This window comes from Hemitrygon akajei, chromosome 18 (genome assembly GCF_048418815.1).
Source record: "Hemitrygon akajei chromosome 18, sHemAka1.3, whole genome shotgun sequence".
In the NCBI taxonomy this organism is placed as follows: domain Eukaryota; kingdom Metazoa; phylum Chordata; class Chondrichthyes; order Myliobatiformes; family Dasyatidae; genus Hemitrygon; species Hemitrygon akajei.
In genome coordinates, this window is record NC_133141.1 from 19,182,194 (window position 1) to 19,204,459 (window position 22,266).

Genomic DNA, 22,266 nt, shown 5'->3' on the forward strand with positions numbered 1-22,266 from the left:
GGTCTTAGGCAGGACATTTGTAGATTGATAGATTCTAGGATATTAGAGAGAATAAAGAGGAATAGGGTCAGTGCAGGTAAATGATGCTGGGGTAAAAGTGGTCACATTTTCCCCCCAGCATCATTTTCCTGCACTAAACGGTCTATTCCTGCTTTAATCTCTGATGTAACATAAATGGAGATTATTGGAAACATTTTGGCAAGGTGGTCATTGTGCAGAGGGTTGGAAGAGGATGGAAGATATTAGATGCAATTCCAGGACGGGGAGGGAAAGGGGAAGATAAGGGAATAGTTCGTATATGCTCGCCTGTGGTGCACAGGTTTGGGTTCCTGTTGGTAGGCGCATACCTCTTAAAAGCCGTAGAAATGAGTCAGGCCCTCTGCTCAGCATGAGCCTGGCTGGTGGGTTCACCTAAAAAGCAGCAGGCAGACCCATCACTGGGACACAGGCTCCATCACACACAGCTCCAGATAACCCAGTAAAATCTGCATGCCAATAGGCAGTTGAGCAGGCAAAAGGCAACATCTCTCCAGCAGCACTGCTGGACCCTACCATATTATACCATATTTATTCCATAAGACCATAAGACATTGGAGCAGAATCAGGCCATTTGGCCCATTGAGTCTGTGCTGCTATTCAATCATGGCTGATTGATTTTTCCTCTCAACCCCATTCTCCTGCCTTCTCCCCGTATCCATTGACACCCTTACTAATCAAGAACCTATCAAACTCTGTTTTAAATATATCCAATGTCTTGGCCTCCACAGTCACCTGTGGCAATTAATTCCACAGATTCACCACCCTCCGCTAAAGTTCCTCCTAACCTTTGTTCTAAAGGGACGTCCTTCTATTCTGAGGCTGTGCCCTCCGGTCCTAGACTCTCCCACTATTGGAAACATCCTCTGCACATCCACTCTATCCAGGCCTTTCAATATTTGGCAGATTTCAATTAGATTTCCCTCCACACCCCACCCCTCATTCTTCTAAACTCTAGGGAGTACAGGCCCAGAGGTATCAAACGCTCCTCATACATTAACCCTTTTATTCTCAGAGACCCTGCCCAAGATTTGGCAAGGACACCCTTCCAACTTCCAGGATGAGTAGGTAGTATATCACGGAAGAGAGATATACTTAAACAGTAATACTATAAATGTCTTACCAACATGAATTGAGGATGCTTAGTGTTTGATATCAGCATGTACCAGGTATTAAACTAATATTTCCATTCCTTCCAATGACTGTGCTGCGCTCAGTATCTGCCTCACGTAATAGAACAAAACATCTGCTCTGTGTGTTGTATGCCGCAACACGTAAATAGGCTGTTTAAAGCTATTATATGGGGGTTAAATGGCTGCTCCCCTGCCTTGAATTCAGAAGGTCATGGGTTCGATCCCCGACTCCAGACATACTGTATGAGTACTAAATCCAGGCCGGCTGCACTGCCAGAATGCCACTTTTCAAAGTGGACGTGACTGCCTCCTGCCATGGGTGTGCAAGATCCCACTTTGAAGAAGGGCAGGACAGGTACCCCAGTGACCTGCTCGTTATTTTACCTTTACCCAGCATTACCGAATAACTAGACTGCGCCATTATCATTTGTTTCGGGATCTTGCTGTGCGCAAGTTAGGTACGCACCCCCATTCCCCCTCCCCTGCAACAACACGAGCGACTACACTTCAGAAGTACTTCAATTACTAGAAAACGCCATAGAAGCTCTGGGATATGAGAAATGCAAGACTTTATTTTGATAAATCGGTTTATGGCTTTATTATTGCACCAAATGTGTTGTTTTTCTATAATATGAGAGCATATACTGATTAAATCGTTATTTTTATTCAGCATTTTACCAGCGGCACCTACCCCCTCCAACTCAAACCAGGTTATTTAAATAAAAGTCAATCTCTAAACCATCTGCAAATAAAAACGAGGGAGTGCAGTTATAATTAGTATCTTGCGTGACCAGGCAGGTAAGACGAAAATTAAAAAGATGGGTTTAAAAATCACTTGCTGCAAGTGGGAAATGATCAGTCTGCAATTTCGGTACAGATAGCCACTCCGGTTAGTCTCTCCGCTCCCTCCACCCCCACCCCCTCCCCCGACACAGAGTACAGTGAGTCGTCGGCCAAAGAGCTGCTCTCTGTTCCGGCTTCTACAGTCAAGCGGGCTGTTTATGATAATTTTATGATCATCGGTGGAACCTAACGTGGGAGCGAGCTTTGCAAAGCCCTCGCTGATGAGTACGAGCAGCCTGTCATTCATCTGAAGCGGCAGATACTCAAATAGGGGACCTGCGAGCGATTCCTGTATATATATATAGTGTATACCTCCACATACACACACATCATACACGCAGAGCAGTGAGACTGCGAGGAGCTGCCCGCTCTTTCCTCTCTCCTCCCTTGGATCCGCTTCGTGCTTATTCCTTTCCTGACTCCCTTTTTTTTATTCCCGGAGGCTCTGCCCGATGGATTTGAAAGGAGAGCCCGAAGATGCGGAGAGGACGCAGCCTTCCAGCTTCCAGGCTTTCGCAACCAGCTCCACTCTGCACGGAATCAGTCACATCTTCACCTACGAGCGCCTTTCCTTCAGGCGCATTATCTGGACCCTGGCTTTCCTCGGCTCGCTATCCTTCCTCATCCACGTCTTCGTCCAGAGAATCAAGTATTACTTCGAGTACCCGCATGTTACCAAACTGGACGAGATCAGCGCCTATAACTTGACCTTCCCCGCCATCACGATCTGCAATCTCAACGAGTTTCGCTTTAGCAAAATCACCAAGAACGATCTGTACCACGCAGGGGAACTCTTGGCGCTGCTGAACAACAAGTTCGAGATTCCCGACCCCTACGTGGCGGAGAAACACGTCCTGGATGTCCTGATCGAGAAGGCCAACTTCGGGAACTTCAAACCCAAGCCTTTTAACATGAGGGAGTTCTACGACCGAGCCGGCCATGAGATGAAAGACATGCTCCTGGACTGCAAATACAGAGGGAAAGAGTGCACCCACCAGCACTTCCAAGTAGTGAGTACCGCCGGGAAATGAAAGTTTCCCTTACATTGCAGTCATTTGTGTGTTGTGATCGGAGGAGAGTTGTTAGCGTGTGCTTGGAGGACCTGCCTCAGCTCTTGGGTACCGTGTTGGGGGTATTCCGAGGTCCATCTCCCTGAAGTTGTCTGGTGCACATGCTGACCGCTGATGTTGACCAACTGGCATTTGATTGTTTATGAGAAGCAGCGTATTTGTTGCTTTCTGCTTTCCTCTTTGTGACAGTGAACAGAGTCGAGCAGGTTCCTATGCATCTTGAGGTGGGGGTTGAAGTTTGGAAGGTGGCGGAGGATGAAAATGAAGGAGAAAAAAAAGCGATAAAATAACTGACATAGAGCAGAACATGCTGGAAAAATATATCAGGGCAGCCTTGGGTGGGCAAGAGGTGATGGAAAAATCCCTGTATTGATGGGAGAAGGAGTCCTAAGGCAGATTTCAGTTTCCCTCCCCTCCACCATCCCAGGAAAAGACTAGGTTTGCCTGAAGTCCCCCGGAGGAACAAATTAAAATAGTGAAATCTTATTGGTAGCAGTAGGCTGCAGTTCTACACATAGTCATGAAACCTTTCAAAATACTAAAGTGCTGTACTGTGAAGCTCTATCAGCAAAGCTCTAAAATGCTTATGCAAGCTGCAGTGTTCAAACATTATATTTGTGAAAATTCCCATCTTTACAACTCAAGGCTTGTGAGTCTGAATTTTGGGGGTTACAATGAGCTGTCTGTTGTGGTGAATTCCTACAATGATGCATAAGTGACATGGGAGGGAGGAAGGGTGAGTCGTACATTGCAGCTGAGTTGTGCTTTGCAATCTTAGATCAAGCAATCTCTGTAAACACGGCTTTAGTGCCCCTTACTTTGTTTAAAACTAACATTGTGTGTGTGTGTGAACAGTGGTGACTGTCATTTGAGTAACACGTTGCTACTGCTGTGGATCACACTAATAAAACAGTTTTTTTCCACCAAAGCTGGAAACTACCTCAATAGGGGATTGGCAGGAGTCTTATGTTTACAAGCTTCCTGACATGTGCAATACATCAGATTTTGGCTTTATGAAGAAGTGATGAGGGGTTTAGAAGGTTAATTGTCAGGGGTAAATCATATGCTTCAAAGCAGAGTCACCTCACCTCATCTGCATATGTTAATTAAATGAGATCTGTTTTAGGTAGACATCAAAGTTTGAGGTATACTTTCTGCCCATCCAAATATTGTATCCAGCTGCCCTTCATCGTCAACCTTCACCCCTCCTCAGTCCATCAGTCACCTTCTGGCCACTGTCTCACCACTCCCCCTCCTCTTTGACCGTAAACACTGACAATTTATTTACCGCCTCCCCCCCCACTGTCCCTCCACCGATGCTGCCGGACCCACCGGGTTCCTCGAGCAGATTGTGTGTGCTGCTCCTGATCCCAGCATCTGCAGTCTCTTCTGTCTCCATGCATCTGGCATTTCTGTGTCTGAACTACCTCCTATTATCAACTGGCTTAAATCATTTTCAGCTCCAAAAGTGAAATCTATTCATTTACCTTTGCACTCAGGAATTGTTCCCCTTGCACTATCAAATGGCCGTGCATTTGCTGTCCATACAGAGACAATTGCAGTTTGCTGGTCGGTGAATGACTGAGAGAGATTGAGGAAAGTGCCCTTAACCTTCCACTCCTAAATTAAAACTGGACCTTGCCGCAGCAAGCCGGGGGAGCAGTGAAATCTCAAGGCAGAAGCAGAAATGTGCATACATGGGTTTGCCCACCAACCTTTCAGATATGAGGATCCCTTCCCCCAATATCAAGGATCAACTTTATTCACCATATGCATTTATTTACATGGATTAGGAATTTGCTTTGTTGTGTTGGCATGACGTGCAACAAAAAAACCACAACATTCAACAATTATAACGAATAAAAAATTATATAAAAATAAGTTAGAGGTTAAAGTATGGATATGGAATAAAATGTGTATAAATACATAAATATCAGCATGTATTTACAATGTAAACAGTATACTGTATGGACCATATAGTTTAGAAACAAAATATATTATTCATAAAATTTGCAAATATATATGTCATCACCGTTCACAGTACATCATTCTGTTAGCTTGTAGGATTTACATCATATCAACATGACCAATTTTTCTTCACGTACTTTCCAAGAATAGTAAGTCCAAGGGATGTTTGAATTGGATGATTTCTCCCTTCCTCTGAGGAGACGCTTGATGTAAATAGGCTATGAAGTTGGGGTTACTTTCCACTCATTTTTAAATGAGTGCAAGCCAACAGCACTGGAAAAAAAATTATTTCTGCTTGTTCAAGTATTGGAGATGGTGTTAAGGAAAATGAGAGGGCTGTTTTTGGTTGACCGATCGACTAGTTTAGGAACACCAAGTCTCTTTTCTTTCCAGTGAATTTTGTGACTGCTGACCAATGGGAAGAGCATGGTGGGAGAAGCATGTCCACCACCAATGTCTGTCATCTGATTGAGAGGGCACCCTCTCCTATCATCCTTAGGATCTGTTGTTGGTTTTCACAGAGGGTTCCATTGTCGTGGGCAGGTTTCATTGGGCTTGGGTGAAAGCAAAATGAATTCATCATTTAAATAGTGCTATGGGGGTGGGCAGAGAAGGGTGTAGGTGATGATGAGGATGGGGTGGGGCAGATTTTTTAGATGCCTGTCCTTGCTCCCCGAGCCGTTCAGTTGCAGTCATTTTGTTGTGGCCTCCTGTTTAAGGTCAGTGGCACATCCCTTCACCTGCTACTGAGGGACACTGCTGTCACTTAAGGATCTTCATTGAAAATGTGTGGAGTGAGGAGAGCGGGAAGGCTCTTGGAACCTTGAAGGCTCCGGCTCTTGTAAGGATATACATTTCTCTTTCTGTCAGGTACCTTGGTTTGTTTTTTTTCCCTCAACCTGGCTCAGAATCCATAATTGGCCTCTTACGATCCGTGGTGTGGGGAAATAGGAATTTCATATATTGTGTGCTGTAGTGGATGTGGTGCTTGGCACAATTGGTGTGTCACCCTTGGTTATAGCTGATCAGGGTGTTGATAGAGCTGTAGCCCTGCAAAGGGCAGGCAGCTCCATGAGCAGTTCTGAGCCTTGCACTTTCAGGAGGAACTGTTGGCCTTGGAGACCTTGACGGAGATTCAACAGAATGGCAGCTGGACTCCCAACGGCTAATTACAAGGAGAGATCTCATAAACAAGGGTTTGTGTTTCTTATGATTTAAGGATTTGATGGTGGCTTGGAACTTTTCCACAAATGGAAGTCATTACTTGGTCAATTTATTGACAAAGTCTGAGATTTTTTGAGGCCAAAGGTACGCAGGAACATTGGGAAACGGCGGGCATGTAATGTTTGCACACGGATCAACTATGATCTCTTTGGGGGCAGAACAGTCTCAAGGAGTTTCCCTGCTCCCTTTGTTGTGCCCATGTGTTTGTCCTCTCTCCCAGACTTTTGAAAATCTACATACTGAACACTGGTTGTGGTAACCTAGCAAGCAAGGGAAGATCCCAGTTTTGATTCTGTACTTCTGCTCAGTTGGCTAAGCTTCTCCTTAGTTCAGGAGGTGGTAAATTGACAAGGTTTTCCACTCTTAATCATCAGTTTTTGATCGAGCTGTGCTGGAAACGCAAGCATGGGTATCAGTTGGAGCAGGTGTGTTGCCCCTCCCCCTCCCACCATGGTCAGGTGATCTGCTACTGTCAATCCTGCGGCTGGATAGTGACCCCAAAGAACCAAAAGTGGACGGAACAGATGGAACAGAGCAGAGGTGGACGTGTTGCTGTTGGAACTGGGGTGGAAGCGAATCACTGGAAATTAAACAGTGTCTCTGTATCTTGCTGGGTAAAAGTTGCATCACTTTTAGAAGTAAATTTGTCTGCTGTGATTATGCTTTCAGAAGCTCATTACTTTAGTGAACAGATTTGGAGTAAAATGTGACTGAGGCCATACACCTTTATAATTACTGAAGGATTGCGCTATCTGTGGACAGTGATTGATTGTCAAAGGAGAAGCAGGTTGAGATTGTAATCAATATGAACAAAACTGTAAACACATGAGGAAAGTTAACTAACAGAAACCAAGGCTGTACTGAATAGCACACAACCGGACCAGAGGAATACTCTACAATGCCCTTGCTGCGTACGTGTGGTGTGGTATTTAAATGATTCTCCATTGGACTTCAGAGTGTCAGCAAGAACACTTGTTGGGATGTCCCTGTAAAGGTGCTGAACATAGTTTCTCCTGGTGTTAACTCAATTGCACAAGTGGTCTAGACTCGATGTCAAAGACTGCGTGCAAATCATCACGCAAATCATTTAAATTAGCTAGGAGTTATGGCAACTGGTAATAGGTTATTGACAGAGATGTCATTTTGAGATTGAAGGCAGGTTGGCGATGAGTTGTGCAACATCCTCAATTTTACATCTTTCCCATCTTGTTATGAGGGATTACTTTAAAAATCTATACTAGTCTGGAAATCATTTAATTTTGCAATGATTAGGTGGCGGAGATGGGCGCTCATATGCGTATCACCATGCTCAGGGGAATGAGCTTTCCGTCTGCTTTCTATTATTTCAACAGAGACAAACAACGCTTCTGGTAGAAAGCAACCTATTTAAGCAACAGCTTATTTTCAGTTGCCGTCGTTTTTTTTAACCTCATGCAGGGATAAGTGCTAAAAGGTAGCAGGAAGCAAGTTGCCTTTGAAATGTCACATTTATTTTAGATTTTCTCATGCCTTTTGCCCCTCCTCTTCGATGAGACCTCTGCAGGGGCTCACTTAAGCTGCAATGCCTGGCCTGGGCTGCAGTCAATTCAGTTCAGCTCCTAGATACCACCACCAGGAGGTGCTCTTGTGGTATAGGTAATTCCCTTGTGCTTCAGCACACACTTTGCCATTTTCCTGGCCCAAAATTCAGTAACTAACCCAAATATAATTATGTGCAGAAAACAAGAGGCTGTTTCTAGTTTTAATTTGTATTTTGAGCAATACATGCCTCTGGGAGGGGAGGAATGGGTGATGGCATTGTATTCTGCAAGTTCAAGTAAAATTATCCTATTCTTTATTTCTACAGAGGCATCTTCCGTTTAACATTGGTAGGATAGAAACTCTATTTATATAGAGGATAAAAGAATTTTGCAAGCACGGGTGATATCACAAAGCAGCTTCAGTTGATTTAATAACATAAATGGACAATGAAAAACTAGTGTGGGTCATTTGGAAATTCAGAAGTAAAATATTTTAAAAGATGTAGTTTTGCAGTAATTTCCTGAAAAACACATTGGAAATAATTTACTATTTTAAGAAAACTGTAAAGATTGGAATACAGTTGTAATGCTTGCTTAACATTGTAATTGGCTCATACATCACAAGAGACTTCTTGTTACTGCACATGAATCACAGCCAGGGTAGTCTTAAAAAACATAATATTGTTAATTTATCAAACAAACAGACTCCATTAATTTAAAGAAGGCAACAAATAACTTTCACAATCCTTTACAATGTCTGCATAGTTATCGATATTCAAGCAATGTAACATTATGGAAGGACAGCTGATTTTTTGCTTATGATTTAGTTGTGGTGGGACCCACCTGGTAGAATCAAAGTAGCGATGTCAACCAACAACAGTTCTATTGCGCTAGAATACAAATTGTTTCATAAGAGTTTTGTAGGTCAATTTGGCAATTCTCGCTGTTAAGTCTGAGAATTTTTAGTACTATGGAATCTAATATTATGGAAGGTGGATGGCAACGTTTAGACAGCATCATTGATATAGAAACATGCAGAGTGATCCTGGCATATTTTTCTGAGTCATCAAAAAAAATCATAACACATTTGGTGGCAGAGTGAGCTGTCTGCCTGCCTCGTACAGGACTGGAGCCCTTTCCTGACTTATTTGCACAGAGATGCAGAGGTCAAATGTTGCACCATAATTATCATAGCTTGATCCCAGTTAGAAGCTGAAGCATAATTGGTCAGTGTGAATCAGCACTATGTTTGGTGGAACAATTATTCAGAACTTTTTAAGAAGGTACAGTGTTATCATTGTTTTGGGATTAAAATGCAAGGATAGTGTGGCCTAGAAAATAAACATTAAATTTGTCCTTTTGCTTTGGATGCATAGCCTATAATATCACTTACCAGGATCAGAATTGGGTTTATTATCAAAGTTTAAAGTAAATTTATTACCGAAGTACATATGGTATATGTCACCATATACAACCATGAGATCCATTTTCTTGTGTGTATATTCAATAAATCCAATAACCATAATAGAATCAATGAAAGACCACACCAACAGGGTGGACAACCAGTGTGCAAAATGCAACAAACTGTGCAAATACAGAAAGAAAAAAAGAAAATCAATAAATAAATAAGCAAGCAAGCAATAAATATCAGGAACATGAGATGAAAGTCCTTGAAAGTGAGTCCATAGGTTGTAGGAAGAGTTCAGTGATGGGCCAAGTGAAGTTGAGTGAAGTTATGCCCTTTCATTCAACAGCCTGATGGTTGAGGGGTAATAACAGTTCCTGAACATGGTGATGTGAGTCCTGAGGCTCCTGATGGCAGCAACGAGAAGACAGCAAGACCTGGGCAGTTGGGGTCCCTAATAATGGATGCTGCTTTCCTGCAACAGTGCTCTGTGTAGATGTGCTTGATTGCGGGAAGGGCTTTACCCGTGATAGACTGGCATATCCACTATTTTAGTAGGATTTTCCATTCAAGGGCATTGATGTTTCCATACCAGGCCATGATGCAGCCAGTCAACGTACTTTCCACTACACATCTATAGAAGTTTATCAAAGTTTTAGATATCAGGCCAAATCTTCGCAAATTCCTAAGGAAGTAGAGGCGCTGCCATGCTTTCTTCATGCTGGGCCCAGACAGGGCCTCTGAAATGATAACACCGAGGAAGTTGCTATCCCTCTCCACTCTGATCCCCCGATGCCTCATGGATCTCTGGTTTCCTCCAATAATCAGCTCCTTAATTTTGTTGACATTGAGTAAGAGGTTGTTGTTGTGGCACCACTCACTAGATTTCCAGTCTCCCTCCTGTATGCTGATTCGTCATCACCATTGATCCGGCCAATGACAGTGGTGTTGTCAGAAAACTTAAATATGGCATTGGAGCTGTGCTTAGCCGTACAGTCATAAGTGTAAGGCGAGTAGAGCAAGAGATTAAGGACACAGTCTTATGCTACACCTGAGCTGATGGAGATTGTGGAGGAGATGTTGCTGCCAATCCGAACTGACTGTGATCTCCAGGTGAGAAAATCCAGGATGCAATTGCTCAAGGAGGCATTGAGGCCAAGATCTTGAAGCTTATTCATTAGTTTTAAGGGGGGGGGGCGATGGTGTAAAAGCCAGGCTGTAGTTGATAAAGAGCATCCTGTTGTATGCATCTTTGCTGTCTTGATGTTGCAGTGTTGAGTGAGGAGCCAATGAGATGGCATCTGCTGTGGACCTGTTGTGCAAACTGGAGTGGACCCAAGCTGCTTCTCAGGCAGGAGTCGATGTGTTGCATCACCAGCCTCTCAAAACACTTCACCACTGTGGATGATAGTCAATGAGGCAGGTCACCACGTTTTCCTTAGGCACCAAAATATGTTGAGAAATCTGTTGTTGCGTGGCAGCAGCACAGTGCAATACATAAAATATATTATAAATTATGATAAGTATATATAAGAAAATTAAATAAGTAGAGCGAAAAGAGAGTAGAAATAATGAAGTAGTGTTCATGGCCTCATTATCTGTTCAGAAATTTGATGGCAGATGAAAGGAAGCTGTTCCTAAAACACTGAGGAACATCCTCAGGCTCTTGTACCTCCTTACTGATGATAGTAATGAGTCCTGGATGCTGGGGAGGCTAGAGCCCATGATGGAGATGGCTCACTTTACAACTGTCTGCAGCGTTTTCTGATCCAGTGTAGTGGCCCCTCCATACCAACCTGTAAGAATACTTGCCACAGTACATCCTAACAAGTAATTATGTTTGTGTGCACTTCTTGCCTGCAGAGTCTTGCTGACATGCATTTGTCACACATTGTGTCAACTTTTATTCCTGAGATATACTTGCAATATTTATAATATATAAACATTATCATGAGATACTTCCACTCTTCCATCTCAACTTTGTGCACCCTCTTGGCCCTACAACTAGTACAGCAAAGAAACCTCGTATTTGAAGTTCCTGGCTGATAACATCTCTGAAGATCTATCTGGGCCCAACATATTGATGCAATTGCAAAAGAGGCATGACAGCGGCTATATTTTGTTAGGAGTTTGAGGAGAATTGGTGTGTCTCCAAAGACACTCGCAAATTTCCACAGGTGAACCATGGAGAGCATGCTAACCGGTTACATCACCATCTGGTATGGGGGAGGCCACTGCACAGGATTGGAAAAAGCTGCAGAAGGTTGTAAACTCAGCCAATATGTGTGTGAGGCCAGTTTTCTGTGCTCAGTGTCAGATGTGCGGGGTCCTGGAGTCTCCCAGCCTCCCGGGCGGCCATATCTGTACCAGCTGTGTCAATTTGCAGCTCCTGAGGGACCGCGTTAGGGAACTGGAGATGCAGCTCGATGACCTTCGCCTAGTCAGGGAGAGCGAGGAGGTGATAGAGAGGAGTTACAGGCAGGTGGTCACACCAGGGCCACGAGAGACAGAGAAGTGGGTAACAGTCAGGAGGGGGAAGGGGAAGAGTCAGGTACTAGAGAGTACCCCAGTGGCTGTACCCCTCAACAATAAGTACTCCTGTTTGAGTACTGTTGGAGGGGGACAGCCTACCTGGGGGAAGCGGCAGTGGCTGTACCTGTGGCACAGAGTCTGGCCCTGTGGCTCAGAAGGGTAGGGAAGGGAAGAGGAAGGCAGTAGTGATAGGGGACTCTATAGTTAGGGGGGTCAGACAGTTCGATTCGTGGATGCAGGAAAGAAACTCGGATGGTAGTTTGCCTCCCAGGTGCCAGGGTCCAGGATGTTTTGGATCGCGTCCAAGATATCCTGCGATGGGAGGGAGAACAGCCAGAGGTTGTGGTACATATTGGTACCAATGACAGGTAGGAATAAGGAAGAGGTCCTGAAAAAAGACTACAGAGAGTTAGGAAGGAAGTTGAGAAGCAGGACCGCAAAGGTAATAATCTTGGGATTACTGTCTGTGCCACGCGACAGTGAGTATAGGAATAGAATAAGGTGGAGGATAAATGTGTAGCTGAGGGATTGCAGCAGGGGGCAGGGATTCAGATTTTGGATCATTGGGACCTCTTTTGGGGCAGGTGTGACCTGTACAAAAAGGACAGGTTACACTTGAATCCCAGGGGGACCAATATCCTGGCGGGGAGGTTTGCTAAGGCTATTGGGGAAGGTTTAAACTAGAATTGTTGGGGGGTGGGAACGGAACTGAAGAGACTGGGGAAGAGAAGGTTGGTTCACAAATAGAGAAAGCTTGTAGACAGTGCAAAAGGGAGGATAGGCAGGTGATAGAGAAGGGACGCACTCAGACCGAAGGCTTGACATGTGTCTATTTTAATGCAAGGAGTGTTGTGAACAAAGTGGATGAGCTTAGAGCGTGGATCAGTACTTGTAGATGTGATGTGGTGGCCATTAGAGAGATTTGGATGGCTCAGGGACAGGATTGGTTACTTCAAGTGCCGGGTTTTAGATGTTTCAGAAAGGACAGGGAGGGAGGCAAAAGAGGTGGGGGCATGGCACTGTTGATCAGAGATAGTGTCATGGCTGCAGAAAAGGAGGAAGTCATGGAGGGATTGTCTACGGAGTCTCTGTGGGTGGAGGTTAGGAACAGGAAAGGGCCAATAACTTTACTGGGTGCTTTTTATCGGCCACCTAATAGTAATAAAGATATCGAGGAGCAGATAGGGAAACAGATCCTGAAAAGGTGTAATAATAACAGAGTTGTCGTGATGGGAGATTTTAATTTCCCAAATATCGATTGGAATCTCCCTAGAGCGAGGGGTTTAGATGGGGTGGAGTTTGTTAGGTATGTTCAGGAAGGTTTCCTGACACAATATGTAGATAAGCCTACAAGAGGAGAGGCTGTACTTGATTTGGTATTGGGAAATGAACCTGGTCAGGTGTCAGATCACTCAGTGGGAGAGCATTTTGGAGATAGTGATTATAATTCTATCTCCTTTACAATAGCATTGGAGAGAGATAGGAACAGACAAGTTAGAAAAGTGTTTAATTGGAGTAAAGGGAATTACGAGGCTATCAGGCAGGAAATTGGAGGCTTAAATTGGAAACAGATGTTCTCAGGGAAAAGTACGGAAGAAATGTGGCAAATATTCAGGGGATATTTGTGTAGAGCTCTGTATAGGTACGTTCCAATGAGACAGGGAAGTTATGGTAGGGTACAGGAACTGTGGTGTACAAAGGCTGTATTAAATCTAGTCAAGAAGAAAAGAAAAGCTTACAAAAGGTTCAGAGTGCTAGGTAATGTTAGAGATCTAGAAGATTATAAGGCTAACAGGAAGGAGCTTAAAAAGTAAATTAGGAGAGCCAGAAGGGGTCATGAGAAGGCCTTGACAGGCAGAATTAAGGAAAACCCCAAGGCATTCTACAAGTATGTGAAGAGCAAGAGGATAAGATGTGAAAGAATAGGACCTATCAAGTGTGACAGTGGGAAAGTGTGTATGGAACCGGATGAAATAGCAGAGGCACTTAATGAATACTTTACTTCAGTATTCACTATGGAAAAGGATCTTAATGATTGTAGTGATGACTTGCAGTGGACTGAAAAACTAGAGCATGTAGATATTAAGAAAGAGGATGTGCTGGAGCTTTTGGAAAGCATCAAGTTGGATAAATCTCCAGGACCGGATGAGATGTACCCCAGGCTACTGTGGGAGGCGACGGAGGAGATTGCTGAGCCTCTGGTGATGATCTTTGCATCATCAATGGGGACGGGAGAGGTTCCAGAGGATTGGAGGGTTGCGGATGTTGTTCCTTTATTCAAGAAAGGGAGTAGAGATAGACCAGGAAATTATAGACCAGTGAGTCTTACCTCAGTGGTTGGTAAGTTGATGGAGAAGATCCTGAGAGGCAGGATTTATGAACATTTGGAGAGGTATAATATGATTAGGAATAGTCAGCATGACTTACGAGCCTGATTGAATTTTTTGAGGATGTGACTAAGCACATTGATGAAGGAAGAGCAGTAGATGTAGTGTTTATGGATTTCAGCAAGGCATTTGATAAGGTACCCCATGCAAGGCTTACTGAGAAAATAAGGAGGTATGGGATCTAAGGGGACATTGCTTTGTGGATCCAGAACTGGCTTGCCCACAGAAGGCAAAGAGTGGTTGTAGACAGGTCATATTCTGCATGGAGGTCGGTGACCAGTGGAGTGCCTCAGGGGTCTTGGCAGTGTGGAGGATCAGAGGGATCTTGGGATCCAAGTCCATAGGACACTCAAAGCTGCTGCATAGGTTGACTCTGTAGTTAAGAAGGCGTACGGTGTACGGTGTATTGGCCTTCATCAACCGTGGAATGGAATTTAGGAGCCGAGAGGTAATGTTACAGCTATATAGGACCCTGGTCAGACCCCACTTGGAGTACTGTGCTCAGTTCTGGTTGCCTCACTACAGGAAGGATGTGGAAGCCATAGAAAGGGTGCAGAGGAGATTTACAAGGATGTTGCCTGGATTGGAGAGCATGCCTTAGGAGGATAGGTTGAGTGAACTCGGCCTTTTCTCCTTGGAGCGAAGAAGGATGAGAGGTGACCTGATAGAGGTGTACTAGATGATGATAGGCATTGATTGTGTGGATAGTCAGAGGCTTTTTCCCAGGGCTGAAATGGTTGCCACAGGAGGACACAGCTTTAAGGTGCTGAGGGGTAGGCACAGAGGAGACGCCAGGGGTAAGTATTTTACTCAGAGAGTGGTGAGTGCGTGGAATGGGCTGCTGGCAACGGTGGTGGAGGTGGATACAATAGGGTCTTTTAGATAGGGACATGGAGCTTAGTAAAATAGAGGGCTGTAGGTAAGCCTAGTCATTTCTAAGGTAGGGACATGTTCGGCACAACTTTGTAGGCCGAAGGGTCTGTATTGTGCTGTTGGTTTTTCTATGTTTCTATCTCCATCGTGGGCACGAGCCTCCCCAGCATCATGGACATCCTCAAAAGGCAACACCTCAAAAAGGCGGCATTCATCATGCTCTCTTATTACTACCGTCAGAAAGGAGGTACTGGAGCCTTAAGGCACACATTCAATGTTTCAGGAACAATTTCTTCCCCTCTGCCATCAGATTTCTGAACGGATAATGTACGAACCCATGAACACAACCTTATATTTTTGCAATACTTACTTTATTTGATTTTTAATATATTTCTTATTGTAATTTATAGTTTTTTATGCATTGCATTGTACTGCTGCTGCAAAACAACAAATTTCATTGCATATGTCAGTAATATTAAAGTTGATTCTGATTCTATTTTATGTTTCATATATCTCAAAGGGAGTCTAACCAGCCCATTGCTTCTTAGTCAGCTAACTGGGAATCTGAGTCATTATTGGTAAACAATAGCAAATAAAATTTATGCAGATTTAAAGATTACAAAGTCAGAACTAGATCACATTTATGTGTCCTGATCTGGATGTGCATCTTAGTCGAGCACTATGTCTCTCTTGTCTCTATAGAATGGAGAAATTTGTGGAGAGCTGCTGATTTATTGCTAGTAGTTTGTAATACTTTTGATTGTGGGTTATATTTCTACACAGAGCTTTATATTTTTGTCTTTTTTGTTCATGCTATGATGATTTGTTACATTGCCTTATGGCTCCATGAGAACCCTTACAGCTTTTAGAAATGAAAAAAGTTCTAAAGCATCTTGAAGCAATTGTTTAGACTGTTAGTTTTTTTTCTCCATTCTGCCTTGAAACATTTTCTGGTGTCCTTCCGTCATGGAGCTGTTTAGCTATCTCTCCAATTGCTTTTCTTTGTTGATTTGAAATGTTACTTAAACCTCTTTTTAAAGCATTTGGAAATGATTTAGAGACTGTAATTGCTGACTGTGGAAACTAGGCTATTTGAAATTCCATTAAGGGACAAGGGAAGAAAAATCACACAGAATGTTCTAAAATGGATGATTACTTATTTTATGTCAACCAATTGGATACCTAAGATACAGTGGCACGCAGAAGTTTGGGCACCCCTGGTCAAAATTTCTGTCACTGCGAATAGTTAAGCGAGTAAAAGATGACCTGATTGCCAAAAGGCATAGAGTTAAAGATGACACATTTCTTTAATACTTTAAGCAAGATTACTTTTTATTTCCATCTTTTACAGTTTCAAAATAACAATAAAGGAAAAGGGGCTGAAGGAAAAGTTTGGGCACCCTGCATGGTCAGTACTTAGTAACACCCCCTTTGGCAAGTATCACAGCTTGTAAACGGCTTCTGTAGCCAGCTAAGGGTCTTTCAATTCTTGTTTGGAGGATTTTCGCCCATTCTTCCTTGCAAAGGGCTTCTAGTTCTGTGAGATTCTTGGACCGTCTTGCATGCACTGTTCTTTTGAGGTCTATCCACAGATTTTCAATGATGTTTAGGTTGGGGGACTGTGAGGGCCACGGCAAAATCTTCAGCTTGCGCCTCTTGAGGTAGTCCATTGTGGATTTTGAGGTGTGTTTAGGTTCATTATCCTGTTGTAGAAGCCATCCTCTTTTCATCTTCAGCTATTTTACAGATGGTGTGATGTTTGCTTCCAGAATTTGCTGGTATTTAATTGAATTCACTCTTCCCTCTACCAGTGAAATGTTCCCTCTGCCACTGGCTGCAATACAAACCCAAAGCATGATAGATCCACTCCCGTGCTTAACAGTTGGAGAGGTGTTCTTTTCATGAAATTTTGCACCCTTTTTCTCCAAACATACCTTTGCTCATCACGGCCAAAAAGTTCTATTTTAACTTCATCGGTCCGCAGGACTTGTTTCCAAAATGTGTCAGGCTTGTTTAGATGTTCCTTTGCAAACTTCTGATGCTGAATTTTGTGGTGAGGACGCAGGAAAGGTTTTCTTCTGATGACTCTTCCATGAAGGTCAAATTTGCGCAGGTGTTGCTGTACAGTAGAACAGTGCACCACCACTCCAGAGTCTGTTAAATCTTCCTGAAGGTCTTTTGCAAATGGGGGAGGGGGGGTTTGATTTGCCTTTCTAGCAATCCTACGAGCAGTTCTCTCGGAAAGTTTTCTTGGTCTTCCAGACCTCAACTTGACCTCCGTCATTCCGGTTAACTGCCATTTCCTAATTACATTACGAACTGAGGAAACGGCTACCTGAAAAGGCTTTGCTATCTTCTTATAACCTTCTCCTGCTTTGTGGGCATCATTTGTTTTAATTTTCAGAGTGCTAGGCAGCTGCTTAGAGGAGCCCATGGCTGCTGATTGTTCGGACAAGGTTTGAGGAGGCAGGATATTTATAAAGCTTTGGGATTTGCATCATCTGGTCTTTCCTAATGATGACTGTGAACATGGCATAGCCCTAACAAGCTAATTAAGGTCTGAGATCTTGGCAAAAGTTATCTGAGATCTCAAATCTCTTGCGGTGCCCAAACTTTTGCATGGTGCTCCTTTCCTTTTATCCCCCCTCTAAAATTGTACAAAACAAAAATAATACACTAATCTTGCTTAAAATGTTAAAAAGAATGTTTCATCTTTAACTTTATATCTTTTGGAGGCCAGTTCATCTTCTACTCACTTAACTATTCACAGTAACAGAAATTTTGGCCAGGGATGCCCAAACTTTTGCATGCCACTGTATAAAGTTTAAAAGGTGCTTCTTGAGTCTTCTGGAGGAGGTATGATACTTGAGACTGAAGGTACTTGAGGGTCTTGTTTCAACTGTTACAATTTTTTTCGCGTAGCTGGCAAGTGATTATTATAGATCATGGAGAGGTCTGCTGTGTGTGCAGAGTTGAGGATGTATATATAAGTCATGCTCAGCCCTTCATTTTAGCTGGAATGCCTGTTAGTAGGTGGGCAGCTACGTTTCTTGAAAGAACTATTCCATTTTCACTCTACCTACAGCCTTATGATCAGCACTGGTTTAACTCGGGGGACGCGTTTGAGAATTGCTTGCCAATTAGCCCTTGTTTCATTAAGCATCGAATGGAATTTTGGTGGCCTTTACAAATTGGGCCAAAGGGAAATGTCATTTCTTTCTGCATGTTGTTTTCCAACAGCTGTGCTTGAGTGATCTTGATGCCTGTGTATAATGACCATCCATGGTTGCCAGGTGATGTCATGAATACAGATATTTTCTCTTCCAACCTCTGCTGCTAAATCTTAGTGGCAAATTCTCAGGAGCTGTCTCCTTTCATATTAACAGAAGGGACCATTTGAGATGTCCTGTCACTCATTGACAGGAAGTTAGCTACACAGCTTTCCAGAGTGGAAATGTTGTTGTCTGGTTTCCTAACATTGCTGCAAATAGCTCTGTAAGGATTGCAAAATTTGTAAACACAGGGCTGTCAGGTTTCCTCGTAGTACCACATTGTTTTAGGAATACTGTGCATTACTGGTCAAACTTGCTATTGGCAACTGCTGGCATTTAAACATTGTAATTGGCTTATTATTACACGTGACGTGTACTGAGATACAGTGAGAAGCTTTTGTTCTATACACAAGGACATGGAGGTAGTAAAAGCAAAACTGAATGCAGAATAAAGTGTTTCAGTTACAGAGAAAGTACAGTGCAGGCAGACAATAAGATACAAGAGCCACGATAAGGTAGATTGGGATATTGGAAGTTCATCTTTTAGCAGCTGTGATCCAGTTAGCCAGCAGTTAACATGGTAGAGAGCCGCATGCACACGGCACCACCGGCGCCCACTTCCTACTGGAGAAGTTCACTATGGCTGCCTCAGACACTTGAGGGCAGGGAACATTTTCACAGGGACGTGGAGAGGCTGGTGGATCAAATAACCTGCAGGGGCAATGCCCCGAGTTCAAAGGTGCCATAGAGACTAGGGTTTCCAACATCATGTTTCAACATCAAGGGGCAGTTGTCTCAACATTCTGACCCACCTCACTTTCCCAGGCAGTTGTTGACAAAAATAGTTAGCAGTAATAAAACCAAAACCAAAAATAATGAAGCCAGCATTTCCCAGGAACATTTCTTGCTGTTTCTTTGCAACACTTACCAACTCTCAATCTTCTTACACAGAGAAAAAAAGACTTTGTACAGAACCAGACAATATTTAATGTAAGTATGGAACATCCCTCTTGGTATGGGACTGACAATAACCAAAAAGAGACTCATCGGGCTGCAGCCAGAGATTGCTGACAAGAGGCCGCAAGGGACACGGGGGACTCTATGAATGCCTGCGCCTGTATTGACAGCAACTGCCCATGGTTGGTCTGCCTGCTCCTCTGGGTTGATAGAGAACCATAAAGTCTGGTCTCCTCCATGAGAGAGTGTCAATGATTCCCGGCTGCAGTAGTGATTAGCAAGCTGAGAGCTGGTGTATATATCAGCAGATGTGAGCTGGAATGACCCGAGAGTTAATAGCAAGTCAGGGGCAAGGGTGACCATGACTTCCGCTGTGTGGCCACGGGTGTGTGAGCTTGTACTCGAGGCTTTATGGGATGTGAGGGAGGACAGCCAGTGGAACCTTTGCCACATGTCCCAAGATACAGTGAAAAGTTTGTCTTCATACAGATCAAATCATTACACGGTGCATTGAGGTAGAACAAGGTAAAGCAATAGCAATGCAGAATGAAGTGCAAAAACCATCGAAAGAGTAAGTGATAAAGTGCCAGATAACATGGTAGATAGTGAGACCAAGAGTTCATCTTATTTTATAAGAGGTCCATTCAGTAGTCTGATAACAGCGGGAAAGTAGCTGTCCTTGAGCCTGGTGGTCTGTGCTTTCAGGCTTTTGTATCTTACGCCCGATTGGAGAGAGAAGAGAGAACGTCTGGGGTTGGTTGGGGTTTTTGATTATGCTGGCTGCTCCACTGAGTCAGCAAGAGGTACAGATGAAGTCCCTGGAGGCTGGTTCTTGTGGCGTGCTGAGGTGTGTCCACAACTCTCTGTGGTTTCTTGTGGTCATGGGCAGAGCAGTTGCCATACCAGGCTGTTATGCACCCAGACAGAATGCTTCCTCTGAGGCATCGGTAAGAGTCAGCGAAGACATGCCAAATTTTGAATGTCGTGGAGTTGGCAAAGTGCAGTCTACACAGGCATTGCTCCTCTGGGAAGTGGATGCAAGTGTGAAGCCTGAGAAGTTATTGTGTTCAGTGCTAGTCCTTGCATCCTGTGATGTGGTCCCTGCCAACGCCTGTGGTGGCTGTGAGGAGCCTTCTTCATGCCCACATCATCCATAGGAGGAGTGCTAGCTGGAGGCCTATGGCCATTGGACGGTAACTTTGATGGCAGCAAAATATCTGTAGATGCAGGCTGTGTCTTCAATGTGAGCAGAATAAGCTGTCAGTGTGCAGGCTGATTATGATTACAAGCTGAGATAATGTTATTCCTAAGTATTCGGCATTAGTGAAAACTCTTCGTGAACAGCACCTGTTGTTATTCAGCCCACTGTGGTTACAAATCTCACTCATGATGAATTTTGGACATTGCAAAGAGGCTACGCCCCCCCCCCCCCCCCTCTTCACAAACCAGGTCAGGTAAAACCTCAGCATATAGTGACTCTTGGTGATTTTGCATTCTGACAAAGGCAGCCGTACAGATTAGGGCTACGTTGGGTATGTTTTCTTTGGAGGTTGCATTTCAAGCTTTAAGTGACAATACAAGAAAGCATTCAAAGCTCACCAAAAGTCATTGCAACATGATTGGCTGCAGATGCAACAAGATGTCGCATATCTGCAGGATGCTGCAGACTCTGGATGCAACACTGTGCTATCTAGCAGCTAATGTGTGCCATAGGGGTGGCCCTACCAATGGCTGTGATAAATAGTAAAGACCAAATTCTTCTCTCTTCTCCTGCACTATTGACCCATGGGAATGGTGCCCTGGATTCTGAAACATGCCTATTCTCCTTACAGTCAAAGAGGGGTTTTGCTGCCGAATAGCAAAGTCATGCCATCACATCATGGAAGGAGGGAACTTGGTCGATCACATCCTAACTAGCTCATTGTAAAGCAACCCCATCAGCCCCACGGCCCCACTCTTTCCCCATAGCCCTGCAAATTCTTTCCCTTTGAGATAGTAATATGAAGCAAAATACTCGGGATGCTGGAAACCTGAAATAAGAACAGTAAAATGCTTTTCGCCGCTGATGATGCCATAGCCTCGGCCCTCCACTCCGCCCTGTCCCACCAACTTCATCTCACTATTTAACATGATCATCCCTCAGAGGCTGGTGGATAAATTGTCCTCGATGGGACTCAACACCCCTCTCTGTAACTAGATCTTGGACTTCTTGACGGAAAGACCCCTGTCAGTCCGATTTGGTAGCACCATCTCAAGCTCTATCACACTGAGCACTGGAGCTCCCAGGGGTGTGAGCTCAGTCTGCAGTTGTTTACACTGCTGTCTCACGATTGCACTGCCACATCCAGCTCAAACTGCAGCATCAAGTTCCCAACAGTGGTTGTCCTCATCAGCAACAATGATGAGCTGGCAGACAGAGAGGAGGTAGAGAGGCTTGTCAAATGGTGTCAGGACAACAACCTGAGTCTCATCGTGGACAATACAAAAGAGATGATTGTGGATTTCAGGAAGGTACAGGTCAACCACTCTCAATTGCACATCAGTGGCTCTGCTGTCGAGAGAGTGAAGAGCACAGGTTCCTTGGTGTCTACATAACGGATGATCTAATCTGAAGCCACAATACCTCCTCATTAGTCAAGCAGGCACAGCAGCATCTACACTTTCTCAGGAAGCTGTGTGCAAGGCTCCCTGCCCCCATTCTAACAACACATATAATAATAACAGGAGAACCATCAAAAGTGTCCTGTCTAGCTACATCACTGTGTGGTACAGAAGTTACAAGGCATCGGACCGCAAGGCCCTACAGAAGTTGGTTAAAAACTACTGAGAGGATCACCGGGTCTTCCTCTTCCTCCCCTCCATTTGTGACATTTTACCAGGAGCGGTGTATACAAAGGGCCCAAAGCATTGTTGAGGATCCCGACCACCCATCCGGCAATCTCTTTGACCCACTACTGTCAGGAAGGAGGCACAGAAGCATCAGGACAAGGACTGCCAGACTGGGTAAGAGATTCTTTCCTCAGGCTCTGAGACTAATGAATACCCT

General features: G+C 44.0%; 1 protein-coding gene across 1 annotated transcript in view; it reads left to right on the forward strand.

Annotated features, from left to right (window-relative positions):
• The first annotated feature begins 2,084 nt into the window (after window positions 1-2,084).
• asic1b (acid-sensing (proton-gated) ion channel 1b) overlaps window positions 2,085-22,266 on the forward strand; it is an 857,627-nt gene continuing 837,445 nt past the window's right edge. Inside the window, exon 1 of the mRNA XM_073071028.1 lies at window positions 2,085-3,022. Within this exon, the coding sequence (XP_072927129.1) occupies window positions 2,465-3,022 (558 nt within the window). The 5' untranslated portion in view covers window positions 2,085-2,464. The remainder of the gene's footprint in view (window positions 3,023-22,266) is intronic.